This window comes from Ochotona curzoniae, unplaced genomic scaffold, assembly GCF_017591425.1.
Source record: "Ochotona curzoniae isolate NIBS_2020 unplaced genomic scaffold, NIBS_Ocur_1.0 scaffold_4701, whole genome shotgun sequence".
NCBI classification, from domain to species: domain Eukaryota; kingdom Metazoa; phylum Chordata; class Mammalia; order Lagomorpha; family Ochotonidae; genus Ochotona; species Ochotona curzoniae.
The window spans coordinates 50,207,744-50,222,232 of NW_024467122.1; the positions used below are offsets into that span (position 1 = coordinate 50,207,744).

At 47.6% G+C, this 14,489-nt stretch overlaps 1 protein-coding gene across 1 annotated transcript in view; it reads right to left on the minus strand.

The window, feature by feature from the left end:
* The window catches only part of PLA2G4E (phospholipase A2 group IVE), a 55,322-nt gene extending 46,036 nt beyond the window's left edge, over positions 1-9,286 (minus strand). Inside the window, exon 1 of the mRNA XM_040969636.1 lies at positions 9,119-9,286. Within this exon, the coding sequence (XP_040825570.1) occupies positions 9,119-9,286 (168 nt within the window). The remainder of the gene's footprint in view (positions 1-9,118) is intronic.
* Positions 9,287-14,489: the final 5,203 nt, after the last annotated feature.

Consider the following 14,489-nt stretch of genomic DNA (forward strand, 5'->3'; position numbering starts at 1 on the left):
CTCTCTATCTCTGTCTGCCTTTCAAATAAAATAAACTAAGAAATGTAAATGCTAGGTTACATTTTTTAAAAGGGGATTTATTTATTTTTATTGGAAAAGTAGACTTATAGAGAGAAGGACAGACAGAAAGAAAAAATCTTCCATCCACTGGTTCACTCCCCAAGTGGCTGCAACTGCTAGAGCTGGGCCCATCTGAAGCCAGGAGCCAGGAGCTTTTTCTGGATTTCCCACATGGATGCAAAGTTCTAAGGCTTTGGGCAGCCTCTTCTGCTTTTCCAGGCCACAAACAGGGAGGCAGATGGGAAGTAGAGCAACCAGGACATGGACTGATGTCCATGTGGGATCCTGGTGCTTGCAAGGTGAGGATTTAACCACTGAACCATCGCACCAGGCCTAGGTTACATTTTAACTGGCAGCTTTTTCCCCAGTGAATGATCCCATTTGCTTCAATGACAACAGGTACAAAGGATGCTACACTGAACTGTTCTCTCTTTTTGTTTCTATTTTTTATTCCTATTTTGCAATTTTCAGGCATAGGGATTCCTCCCTCTCGCTGCTTCTCATCCCCTTCTCTTCCCTTCACCCCACTGTCCCCAGTGTTTTGTAGCAAAATAGTCTATCACGTGTAGTCTTGACTCCAATGTTCTGCTCTACCCCAGCCATCGTGGCCATTTGAGGAGTATAGCAGCAGATGGAGGATTCTCTCTCTCTTTCTCTCTCTGTATCTTTGCTTTTCAAAAAATTACTTAAACCTGGGGGCTACCGTTGTGGCCAGTCTCAATGTACGATCCGAGATGGAAGGTGTTTCTTTAATATGAGAAGAGATGTGACCGTGATTGCGATGGTCAATGTGGAAAACCTAGTGAGACACCTGGCACATGACAGTTGCTCAATCCGTGTGACCCAGCACCACGTCAGAGAGCAGGGAACTGGAGGAAATGTCCAGAGTTGCCTTCCTCACAAACTCCGCCTCTCAGATCATGAAGATCCTATCTGTACTTCACTCATCCTGAAGTGATTATCAGCTTACCCATATCTGCCTCTCCCAGCTTCTTTTCAGGATGGGTGTGTGAGTTCCCGGCTTAGGCCTGGCCCAGCCCTGGCTAGGAACAGAAAATCAGACACAAAATCTCCTTCTCCCTGTTCCTGCCTTTCTCTATTGAACTTTGACTTAGAAATAAATAAATCTTTTTTAAAAATCTAAAAAAGAAGATAAAATCTTATCTTAAAAAATTAATAGGGGAAAGAAGTTATTTCACATTTTATTTTGAAAAGTAATGTTTCTCTGAAAAAGATTATCCTCCACTTGGAGAAAAATAGGCTGGGTCCATATTATCATTCGTTACGTTGATATAAATTCCAGATAAATATAATCGAGCTGAGTATTACTTCATCATTAGTAGTGATGAAGATTAAAAAAAAAAAACTGAGATGCAATAAAGGAAAATAAATGAGTAATTCTGACCATACATACTGAGTGTCTCTACATCACAACAAAAAATAATACAACATTATTTTTAAAAATGTTTGGATTTTCTTTAATGGATTGAATTGGAAGCCAAAGATGTTTTTTCCCAGAGTTATTACTTTTACTTGAAAGGCAGACTTTTAAGGAGATAAAAGGAGAGAAAGGAGTCTTCCATCTGCTGGTTCACTTGCCAAGTGGCTGTAACAACCGGAGCTGAGCTGAGCTGAGCTGATCTGAAGCTGGGAGCCAGAAGCTTCCTTCCAGCCTTCTACATGGGTGCAGAGGCTAAGCATTTGAGACATCCTCTGCTCCTTTCTCATGTGGAGCAGCTGGGACTTGAACCAGTATCCATATAGGATGCCAGCAGCACACATAAATCAGGATTGGTGGGTGATCATCCTCTTCCTCAGAACCAATCCTGGAATCCATTTCTTGAGGCCATTTTGATGTCTGGAAACAGGGGACTTTGGGACCTGTGTGGCTCTCATCTGCTGACTGACACACTCTTACATATATCAGGTATTGAGGGGGCACCTGAGGTACGCAGGTGAAACACACACAAGGTAGAGGGGTCATGGACAAAAATAACCACGGTGACGGCTCTGTGGAGCGTCGAGTAAAACAGACTCACAATGAACAAATACAGGAAAACAATTCAGAATCACCAGCTATGCTCAGAATGAGGACAAGAACAGAGTGCTGTTGTGGATAACAGGAGAAACGGAGGTGACCTCACTGATGTTGGGGAAGGACTCAGGCATTACCTTCAGGGGAGGGAGCCCCTGACCTAAAACCTAGAGGAAGATTAGGAGTGAGCCACGTGTGGGCTGCTGGGTATAGCAGCTGCAAGACTGATAGGCACATCCAGGCCCCAAACACATGCGTCAGGGAAATGAGGGAAGAGATGACAAGTGTCCCACGACGCCTTGAAAACAATGGTAAGGCTTTTGTTTGCGTGCTTGAAAGAAATAGATAAACAGAAATATCTATTCCACTGGCTCATGCCTCAAAGTCTACAACAGCTGGGAATGGGCCAGGCTGAAGCCAGAAGCCTGGAATTCAACCCAGGTCTTTCAAATGAGTGGCAGGGACTCAAAGTGCTTGAGCTATCATCTGCTGCTTCTCGGGGTGTGCATTAACAGGAAGCTGTTGCGACAAGAATCTAGACACTCATTTATGGGATGTGGGTATCCAAATGGCTGCCTCCAGATTTGGCCTTCTCTAAGGCGACTGGAGGCCATTGAAGGGTATGGAACAGAGAATGAGTGAATAAGATCACTGTGACTGCCAGGTAGGGACAGACCAGACTAAACGCCAGCACACATGGGAAGACAAATTGCAGGGACTCAGGCAGAAAGCAAATGATGGCCTGGGCCTCAGACAGAGAGAAGTGCCAGGTGCCGGGGTGTTTCTGGCTACAACCCACACAATATGGGATGGCTCCATAGAAGTGTGAGGCATAAGAAGCGGAGGGCTTCTGGGGTGCTATGGTCAGAGGGTGGGCCCGAAGGGAAATTGTCAAGAACAACCTGCAGGCATACAAGGCAGCTCTAGGAAGTTGAGCCTTGAGATAGTTCTGGAAATGAGGACAAAGTCTGCGGAGACAGCAGAGGGATGGCAGAGAGAGTGCTCCAGAAGCAGAGGCAGCAGGCTCCTGGTACCAAGGCAGGACAAGCTGGCCTCACGCCCTGTGGTGGCACTGGGAGAGCAGGCCCTGCCAAGAGGGAAGGGTGTAAGAGTAAGAAACTGGGAAGGCTGGACTCGGGCTGGGGCCGTGGTACCCAGTCAAGACCTCTGCCTTGCTGTCAGACACAGTGGGCAGCTTAGGCCAAAAGCCAGCAAACCAGGTGGCCACCTGTGACCTAAGCAGGTGTGTGCCAGTAGATAAAAAGACACATCCAAACAGCCACAGTGCTTGTCTTTCCAACGGTATTTACCAATCACCTACTTTGTGCTAAGATACCCACTTTCTTTCCACCTCATCAGCTATTCCTTCTCGGTTCTCTTGAATGGGTCTTCCTTGGGCCAAGTGACTAAGAGGAAGACAATAGCTGAGTGCAGAGTTCTGCTCCTTTTTTGCTGTATCATTATCATTAATATTATCATTATTACTATTATTTGAAAGGCAGATTTACAGAGGAGAGAGAGATTTTCCATTCATTGGTTCACTCTCCAAATGGCCACAACAGCTAGAGCTAGGCCAGTCTGAAACTAGCAGCTAGCAGCTTCTTCCAGTTCTTCCGTGTGAGTGAGTGTCCCCAGAACATTAGCAGAGAGATGGATCCGAAGTGGAGCAGTCAGGACTTGAACCTGAGCCCAAATGGGATGCTAGCATTGCAATCGGCAGCTTAACCTATTGCACCATGGGGCTGGTCCTACCCTATAGTTTTAAGGGTGGGTGTGATGGTTCAATTTACTAATCCTCCAATCTATGGTGCCAGCATCCCTTTTGTGCACCAGTTCATGTCTTGGCTGCTCTACTGCCCATCCAACTCCCTGCTTGTAGTCCAGGAAAGAAGAAGAAGATGGCCCAAAGTCTTGGGACCCTGCACCCTGTGAGAGACCCAGAAGAAGCTCCTGGCTCCTGGCTTTGGATCAGCTCAGCTCTGGCTATTATAGCTACTTGGACAGTGAACCAGTGGATGGAATATATTTGTCTCTCCTCTCTGTAAATCTGTCTTTTAAACAAAAATAAATCTTTTTTTTTTAAAGCTGGTCCATGACTTTAGAAATCATCTATGTTCTGCTTTCTGTGTTCAAATAACCTGTTTCCTGGGCTCCAGGATTGTATGTTCATCTCCACATGGACAAGGAACTCCAATTTTTAAAAAAGATTTATTTTATTTTTATTGGAAAGTGAGATATACAAAAAAAAGACAAAGAAGATTTTCCATAGGTCTCAATGGCTGGAGCTGCACCAAACCAAAACTAGGAGCCTCTTCCAGGTCTTCCATATGGGTGCAGCTTCCCAAGAATTTGGGCTGTCCTCGACTGCTTTCCCAGGCCACAAGCAGGGAGCTGGATGGGAAATGGAGCTGCCAGGACTAGAACCAGCGCCCATAAGGGATCTTGGCACTTGTAAGGCGAGGATTTTAGCTGCTAGGCTACTGTGCTGGGCCCAGAACTCCAATTTCAAATGTCCCAGATAGAAACTCAAGCCCTACCCACCTCAGCCCTTTTTTTACACTAGAGTTTCCTCAAATGTATAAGGGATAATTCCTAACTATTAAGATAAAAATCTAGGAGGTATCTATGATTTCTCATCTCATATTCAATTCATCCACAAGTCCTATAAATTCTACCTCCAGAAAAATCCAGTCTATTGCTTTTAAAAATAAGTATTTATTTGAGAGGGAGAGAGAGAGCAGAAAAGTAAGAGAGAGAGAGGCCTCTCATTCCTTGGTTCACTCTTCAAGTGCCCAAAGTGGCTGGGGTTAGGTCAGACCAATCTGGGTCACCCACTCCGAGCTAGAGCCAGCTGCCAGGGCTGGAGCTGGGACTTGAGCCCACGTGCTCTGATGCATGATGTGGCAGCCCGGCTGCTATGCTCATGGTAGGAGTCCATTTACTCCTACCCTCCATTGTATTACCAGTCCAAATCAAGCCACCTCTGTTCATCTCAGCTATACTGAAAGCTTCCTCACTCATCTCTTTCTCAACTCCAGCCCACAGAGACCTGTGCAAGACACGGAATAGATCAGGCACAGCCTCAGTCTGAAACCCTCCACGGGCCTGGCTGTGTTGCAGAACAAAGCTAAAGCTGCCTCCTGCCCCACCTGGCCTAGCAGCAGGCTCACACCCCATCTGCACGTGGCCTGTCCTCGCACTTCCTAGCTCTTGCTCTTCCCTGTGTTGCACCGCGAGGCCCCTGCATTCAGGATCTGTTCTCTCTGGAGCTCTTTTCCACCCAACTTCTCAAGGCTCAGAGCTGAGTTCAAATGCCTACACCCTGTCTGATGGTCTCACCCTGCTCACAGCTGCTTGCAATCACACACTTTGCTTTTGACATCAGTGGTAGTAATGTTTCTGAACTGCCTGGTTCCTGCAGTGGAGTATAAGTTGTGTGCCAGCTGGATCCTGCCTGACCTGCTCCGCCCTCTTTCTCCCACTCCTAGAACCACGCTAGTCTCAGAGTGGGAGCTCAGTCAATATCTGCTCCGTGAATGGAAACATGACTGGGATGTGGTTCCTGGGCTTCCTGGGGCAGTTGTAGTAAGCCACCCTGATTACCTAAGAGTCCAGGGCAGGACACAGCAACTCTGAAAAGTGACTCACAGCTCAGCTGACAGCCGAGGTTTGCTCCAGGGTTGCTGGCTGCCAACATGCTACCCAGGAAAGAGATCCTCTGACTGAGCCTGCAAAGACCAAAAAGATTGGATTCACAGGGATGTCCCAGAGGGGAAGGCTCAAGGATCAGTCTGGAGAGCTAACAAGAGCCTGTTTGATATTGATGGGTTCCTTTAAGACCTGCCTTGGAGGTGGTCAATTGGGACACCCAAATCCTGCACAGGAGTGCCTGGTTTGAGTCTTAGTTACTCTATTTCTTCTTCTTTTCTCCCCTTATTAAAAAGATTTACTTACTTATTTGGAAGGCAGGATTGGGGGGGGGGGGCAATCCCATAACCTATGAAACAGTATCATAAAATAGTTGTTTAAATTATATAAAAAAGAAAATGTGGTAAAAATATACAATGGAATCTTATTCAGCTATAAAAATAAATAAAATTTTACCATTTGCAGAAAAAAAAAAAAAACCCTGGCAGAGTTACAGAAAGAAAAAGAAACAGGATAGAGAAAGAGAGAAAAAACATCTTTCATCCACTTGCTAGTTCCCTAAATGGTCACAATGGCTATAGCCAAGCCAGTCCAAAGCCAGGAGCCAGAAGCTTCTTCTTGGTCTCCCATATGAGTACAATGGCCCAAGCATTTGGGTCATCCCTTCTGCTTTTCCAGGCATGACAGCAGCAAGCTAGGTAGGAAACAGAGCAGTAGGAACTCAAACCAGTGCTCATACTGGATACCGGCGCTGCAGGTGGAGGCTTCATCTATTCCACCACAGTGCCTCCTCCACACACCCAACCCACACAACCACTGGCTACTCTACCTCTGAACCAGTGTTCTGCAGATGTGCACCCTTGAGGTGGCAGCTGATGATGACTCAAGTACTTAGGCCCTGCCACCCACAGGAGAGACCCAGATGGGATTCTGGGATCCTGGCTTTGGCCCAACTTAGTCCTGGCTGCTGAAGGCATCAGGGAAGTGACCCAGTGAATGGAAACAGCATTCCTTTCCTCTTGCATGCCTGACTCGGACTCTTCAGCTTATTCGGCCATTTCCCAAAGCTCTCAGAAAATGACCGACTAACCAGACTCTGAGAAATTCCAAAGAAATGTACAAAACTAAAACCCCTACAGAAATTCCGACATTTCACTGTGAATCTGAGGAATGTCCTGCAAACACACATGGAATATCATTCAGCCGTGAACTGAGTAATGATGAACTTCACGTAACAACCTAGAAAACATCCAAGACTAACATTTTAAGCTAACAACCGGCCTTCTCCCCATGCTTGGATACATAAATACAACAGCTCTATAAACACTATCTAAGGAGAAGTCACACCGAAAGGAAAGAGTTATAGGATTGGGTTAGTGCCACCAGGGTAGACTTTTGATTTGTGCTTCATAAACACTTGAAGGATAAAAGCATTCCATCAAGCACATCTTGGTGGGGCTGTTGGTTATCCACACCCCCCACCACATGGCCTTTCTGCCCTCCCTTCAAGGAGCTAGAAGCATGCAAGGAGGGCTGAGTGCTGCCTCATTCCTGTGCCCTGGCAGGCTTGGAGATGACAGGGCCCAGGGGAAGAGGTAATAAAGTCATAACAATGACCCACATGGCTGTGACTCTGCAGACAACACGTCAAGCATGTCATGGATTTCCCTCCGCACTCTCCCCTGAGAGGAAGGAACTGAAGACGGAAGAGGTTAAGGAAGGCGTCTGAGTTAGCAGGGCTGGATGCATGACACAGCAGGGATAAAGCTCTCTCTCCCAACCACTCTAATAAGGCCAGCACTTTTACACATCTTAAACCATTGTGTTTTAATTACTCTTACAACCTGCCAGCTACCTCCTCGAAGTGTGAGTCAGGTAGCAGAGGATGCCAGGACAGGCAAGGACAGGCCCTCTACAGCGAGACAGCACAGAGTGAGGCTCTGCCAATGGCCCTTTCCCCTGGCAGCACAGGGAGAGCAGGCCTGGCTGAGGAGGGGCCACGCCCTTGCAAAGGTGGCCATGGCAGGCAGAGGAAGCTGAGAAAAGCCTGTTTCCTGGCACTTGAGGGAGAGCAGGAAGTTCTGTGGGAAGGGTAGGGTATACCCTGGGCAGAGAGTGGGGAAGAAAACAACACAAGGAAGGGGCTCTCCATCACTCTAGGTGAGACTCTGGGGACGGTCACCACCTTCCTGCGGCGGCCAGCCTGGTAGAGCAGGGAACAGGGTGGCCACTGTGCAATTTGGGACGCCTGTATCACGAATCAGGAGTGTGAGTCCTGGTTACCTCCATGCTTCTGATCTGGCTCCCTGCCAGTGTGCCCGACAGGCAGCCCGTGATGGCCCCAGGATGTAGGTTCCCGTCACCTATATGGGAAACCTGGATGAGGTCCTGGCTCCTGGCTCCTGGCTTCTGGCTTTGGTCTGGCCCAGCCCTGAGTAGGCCAAATGGGAGTGAACCAGTGGACTGAAGATTTATCTCTCCCACTCCCTCTGTCACTTTACCTTTGAAATACATACATCAACAAATCCTGGGGGAACAGCAAGGGATAGGGGAATGGAAAGCAGATTTGTGGAGGACTAGGTCATCCCCCTCAATTGCTTTGTATGCTGGATGCCAGGTTGACCTTTGGGGCTGCACATGATGAGCCTGTGGTTGAAGCTTGGAATGGACTTGCCAAGCCAGAGGCCATGGAGGGGGAGGCAGAGACCAGCAGGGTCCATAGGAGGCCAAGGGATCATGGGCTTTGCTCCCTGGGAGGGAGGTCCCAGTGAGCCGGAGCAGCCAGGCTAGGCTTGCCAACAAGCGTAAGAACACTGCCCCCTCCCCACAGGCGCTCACACACCCATCCAGAGAAAATGCTGGGAGAAGCAGATGTGGGCAAATTGATAAGTACCTAAGGACACTGTGCAGTCAAGTGAAGGTATCTCTTCATTCAGGTGGGGTTTGTGAAGAAGGTGAATCAGGACATTTCCTCCAGACTGCATGAGATCACATTCAAGACCCTGCTCTGACACTATGCTGGGTCACACAGGATGTAGCAACTGGAATGTGGCAGGTGCTTTCTTAGGTCCCTCCCATACAGGATCACAGCCACACTTCTTGGTATCATAATTTAAAAGAAACACCCTCCACTTGCAACCTTGCATTTTCAAATGCAGACACAATCCCTCCCTAGCAGAATATCAGGGACACAGAATGCAGTCAATGAAAGATCACCACCTAGAGAAGGGCATAAGGGCTGGCAGGTGATGGGATCTGAGTGAGGATAAGGAGCGGGAGTTTTTCTGGAACAAAAAGCAATTAGCAAGTGAAACCTCCTCACCCTGAGGATAGGCAGGCTCAGTAAGGAGGCGGGGGTGAGGAACCCAGGCATACCTGAGAGCCCCCAGCGGCCACAGCATGTAAAGGTGGGAGACAAGGAACATCCAGATCCTGGGCATCCTCAGACTGACCGCACATTCTTCCTGACCTGTCATCCTCTGGGTCCCCTGGTGGCCGCTGGGGGCCCAGGTCAACACAGCCTTCTGAACGCTGCAGACTCATTGCAACGGCCTGTCCCTCTCCCAGCAGGCTGTGTGCAGCTGGGGTTGGTCCTCCAAAGCCAGGTGCCTCTGTTGTGGCGGGGGCATGCTGAGGGAGTCTCACAGCTAACCAAAAGCCAGGGCAGGAGATGCCTCTGGGAGATAAGCCAGATGAATTATTCAGGGAACAGAAAGTAGGCAGTGCCTGGCTGAGAGCGCCCCCAGGCTGTGACTATTGCAACTTTGGGAGAATGTGTCAGGGGAGACATCTCTTGAGCTGCATGGAGGGTAAGCAGGGAGCCGAGACTGCGCCCACATGGGGCAGCTCTCGGTCAAGGGAGGTCTGCACCACACAGCTGGGACCCAGGCTCAGATGCTGCTCCGCACTGCAGAGAGAGTTATTTTTAAAAGGGTGAAATTCAATATGCCACCAGGACAGGTGGTAGAGAGAGCTGAGGCCAACTAGGGCCCTGCAGGAGACTCACTCTCCTGGAACATGAAGCCAATCGCTTGGCTTTTGCCTGACACCCCCAAGTCTCCACTTGGCTCTGAAAATAGATATCCGGCCTTGTGTTTAAAGCTGAGAGTGGCAGCCTAAGGGCAAGAACAGAACTTACTGATTCAGTCTACCAGTCATTCCAGCTCTTTCTTTGGTTTAAGAGATGTAGTGTCCAGCAGCTTAATGAGAGTGCATCACCACAACTTCACGCTAAAACAAACAAATTTAAGCACTGGCATTGTGATTGTATTAAACTGCTGCCTATATACTCCCCAAATCCCATATAAGCTCCAGTTTGAGTGCTGGCTGCTCTGCTTATGATCCAGCCTCCTGCTAATGGCCCAGGAAGGCAGTGGAAGACGGTGCAAGTCCTAGGGTCCTTGCATCCACATGAGAGACCTGGATGAGTTACAGGTTCCTAGCCCCAGCCCAGTCCTGGCCATGATGGCCATTTGGGAAGTGAACCAGCAAAAAGAAAAAAATAACTCTTCTTTAACTCTGCCTTTCAAATAAGAATTAAATAAATCTTCAAAAAATTTTATAGTAAAAAAAAAACACAAGAAAAACATTCCTCCTTTACATTATGCATATGACACTTTTAAAGTTGATTCTAAGTGAACTTTCAGAATGTAAGAGGGAAACCTGAATTACAGCACTGATAGGCGACATCTGAAGTCAATTAAATACTGTACTTAGGGGCTCTCCATTCTCCAAATCTCCTGATTGTAATTTTATGCTTAATCTTAGCCAAAATGCCAAGAAGCAATCTGATTACAATTTTTGAAAAAATGAATATAGAAAGAAGATTACAATTTCTTTTGGGAAATATTTTGGGAGCATAATCAAGACAAATTACATGATGAGCTGGGTATGCCAGCCCGCTCAGCTTGCCTAGAGCATGTTGGGGGCACCTGAAAGGGGTAGCATCTGCTCCTTATGAGTGCCAAGGCCACCAAGGAGAGCACCAGATGGTGCTGGTTCTGAGCAGCCGGCCAGAGAGACCCTCAGTCAAGAATCTAACCTTGTGCCAGTTGGTGGCGTCCAGAGCTGAGGGCCCAGGATATAACACTGACGGTTTTGTCACGGGCCAGGAGTGGTGCCAGGCAGAGAGGAGTTAGGCTGCCTTCCCCTGCCTCCTGGGGGGTCCTTTCTTCCTCTTCTCTCTTCCACCCCCAAAGGTGCCCTTGCTATTTGGGACCATTTTCTTCCTGTGGTCCAGACTTCAGGGCTGCTCCAGGCCAGTCCCTGAGTGATAGGATCAATGGGGGTAAAAGAAGGACCCCTTCCATGCAGACTGAGAGCCTCAGAGCTGGAAAGCAGGATCCCATCCCCAGATCCAGAGGGGGAGCAGAAGAGGCGGGCCTTTGCTAGGCCTTGAGTTTCTGCTTTAGGAATGTGATCTGTACAGTATCTCTCTTTTGCCTATTACAAACCAAGCAAGAGAATGTCCAACCTCAGCCAGGATGGCATGTCCAACAAATGCTGTTAGGTTAGGCACCATGAACCTGGAAATGCCCCCACCTCCAGGACATCTGGCCACTGGCCTTGTCAAAAACCCCATTCCCTGCTTGATTGGGCCCAGCCAGAGCTTAGGGGTCAGTGCAAGTATCATAGGATTCTTGGTAGTACTGGCCTGGCATAGGATACATCAAGTCAGCAATGTTCCTAACAGCAAGTGATTTAGAAGGTGTACACACACACACACACACTCATTCAATCAATCTAACCCACCCCTCTTACTGTGCTCATTTCCACTTGGGCGCCCTCCTGCTTCTTGCAGGAAGTGTCGCAGAAAAGGCTTGACCCAGGACAGTAGCTTTGGCAAATGCTGACAAAGCAGGAGGGGTGGGAGAGACAATTTGTAGACATAGGTAAATTGGTGACAGGGAACAAACCTACATGAGGACACCATGGGACAGTGGCTCTGGTCCTGGCTTTGCTGTGTGTGTTTCAACATCTTCCTTGTTTTCAAATTTGGAGAAGTTTATCTTAAAATGCTTTTATGAGAATTATACTAATTTAATGAATTTTTAACTAGGAATTATTTTGTGAAAAACACCTAAAATTTGGGAGAAGATGGGACCTGGGGGATTAGGGAGGCTCCATGTTATTATTTCATTGGAATTGTTCATTACAGGAGAGTAGTTAGCACTTTTGTTTTTCTGTTTTAAGATTTGTTTTATTGGGCCTAGTGAGATAGCTTAGTGTCTAGATCCTCACCTTGCATGCACCGGCATTCCATATGGACACCAGTTCATGTCTCAGCTGCTCCACTTCCCATCCAGCTCCCTGCTTGCGGCCTGGGAAAACAGTTGAGGATGGCCCAAAGCAACCCTGCACCCACGTGGAAGACCCGGAAGAAGCTCTTGCTGTTAGCTTCAAATTTGCTCAGGGGATCAGCACCTGTGAAGTGAACCAATGAATGGCAAATTTTTCTCTCTGTCTCTCCTCTCTGTAAATCTGTTTTTCCAATAAAAATAAATAAATCTTTTAAAAAAGATTTGTCTTATTCATTGATGAAAGTTATTTCAAGAGGTTGGCCTCATGGGGAAAGAGAGATCTCTTGATCCAAAATGTGCTCTTTCTACCAAACAAGCCAGTAAGATAAAAGATTCATTTTATTTATTTCAAAAGCAGAATGACATGAGCCAATGCTGTGGCATGGTAGGTTAAGTCTCTGCCTATGGTGTAAGCACCCTATACGGCATTAGTTCAATTTCTACCTATTTTACTTCCAATCTAAGTCCTTCCTAATGTGCCCAGAAAAGCATGGAAGATGCCCCAAACCCTTGGTCACCTGAACCCAGATGGGAGTCCCAGAAGAAGTTCCAAACTCTTGGCTTTGGCTTGGTTCAGCTCCAACGGTGGCAGTCCTCTGGGGGAGTGAACCAGTTGAAGGAAGATCTCTCTTTCTATGTCTCTTCCTTTTTCTGTCACTCTGCTTTTCAAATAAAATAAATGTATATATTTTTAAGTAATGCTTCCTAAAACTTGGTAAAGAACAAAAAAATGCATTCATTTTTAAAAGCATTGGTAAAGAAAGGGTATTGTCTATGCTCTGGTTAAAATGGTGAGAGGCTTTGTTAGATTACAAGTTACTGGGGCCAATGCTCTGGCAAGTAGAGGGTAAAGGTGCCACCTATGGTGCCAGCAACCCATGTATGGGCATTAATTCTAATCCAGACAGCTCCACTTCAAATCCAGCTCCATGATGACGCATCTGGGAAAGCAGAAGATGGATGGCCCATGTGCTTGGGCTCCTGCACCTATATAGGAGACACAGAGGAAGCTCCTGGCCTCTGGCTTTGGATGGGCCCAGCTCCAGCTGTTGCAGCCATTTGGGGAGTGAGCCTGCAGATGGCAAATTATATATGCTCTGCCTTTCAAATAAATAAATATATTTTAAATTAAAATTATTCACAATGTAGGAAGTCTTTGGGATGAGGGAAGGAGGAAAAGGCTGTTTAAGGAAGTACTGTCTCGCAGGAAAAGCCCGGGCTGAGCAGCAGAGAGAAAGAATGTGATAAAAGGGCTAACCTGACTTCCTGCCCAGCAATATTTGGGCAGGAAGAGACAGCTGCTTCACCAGCAACGCTGGACTCTGCTGTTGCACATGGAACTTACTCACTGTACACAGAACTGCTGTGTGTCTGCCCAGCTCTGGGAAGCCAAGGACTGACCGAATGGGCACTCCCTCCATCCGCAGACCCTCATGTGAGGGTAAGTGAAAAACAGACAGGTGCATCCTTATAGAAAGAACGCACACAATGCATACGTATGTTGTTTCTGTGAATGGTGCTTATGGCCCCACACTGTTAGGAAGACTCTAGTTTATGAAATATCTGCCTGTTGCCACACAGGAAGATTTGCTGGAGTACAGTTAGAGACAATGATTAGGAAAAATAAACAAAGCCACTTCAAATTTATACCCCAGAACCAGTTGAGGCTCTAAAGAACTGGTTCAGTTTGAAAAGGGCTTAGGAGTAGAGCCCCAGGGGACAGTGGCTGCTGCTGGTGGTTTTAGGTTAAGGCAAGTTGTGCGCTAAGCACTCCAATTTCAGGAAACAAAAGCCCACTTAATTTGCTCCAAAAAAAGGGAACAGATTTATCAAGAGGAGCTGAGTTTCCTTAAGCCACAGATCCAGGAAGGTACTAATGCATAAGAGTATCTCCTTGCAGGTGCGGAAAGTCCTGGGTGACATCACGGCACGCACAGGCTGGGTTCTGTGCTTCTCCCAGGGTCCCTGGTGACAGTGAGGAGAAGGGGGTGGAGGTGGTGCACCCTCCCAGGGCAGGACCGGAGAGCAGCGGCTGCAGGAAGGAGATCTTGTGGCTCTTGAGCAAGCTATTAGGAAGCTGCCGGGTCCTTCAGGGCTGGTTTCTTATTTGTACTCAGGGATAACGACATTACTGGCTTGGTTCAAGAAGGGAGGCTACTGCCTAGCAGTGCAGGCCACAGTCCCTGCGTGTCCCTTTCTGTCGAGTCTCCCATTACAGAAAGTGAAGCTCCGGTGACCCAGCGATTTATCAGATTCCCAGGAGTATTACAGCACTACAGCAACTCCTCAAGTGATCTCAATAAAGCAACGGTCACCTTCACTAAGAAAAGGTATATTGTCATGTTTGCACCCCATGAAGGGCAGGGTGAGCATTTTCCTATAGAGGAACCAACTATCCAGGCAGAGGTAGGGCCCCTCCCCGCCTCGCCCCTGCCTCCTCCCCCCCA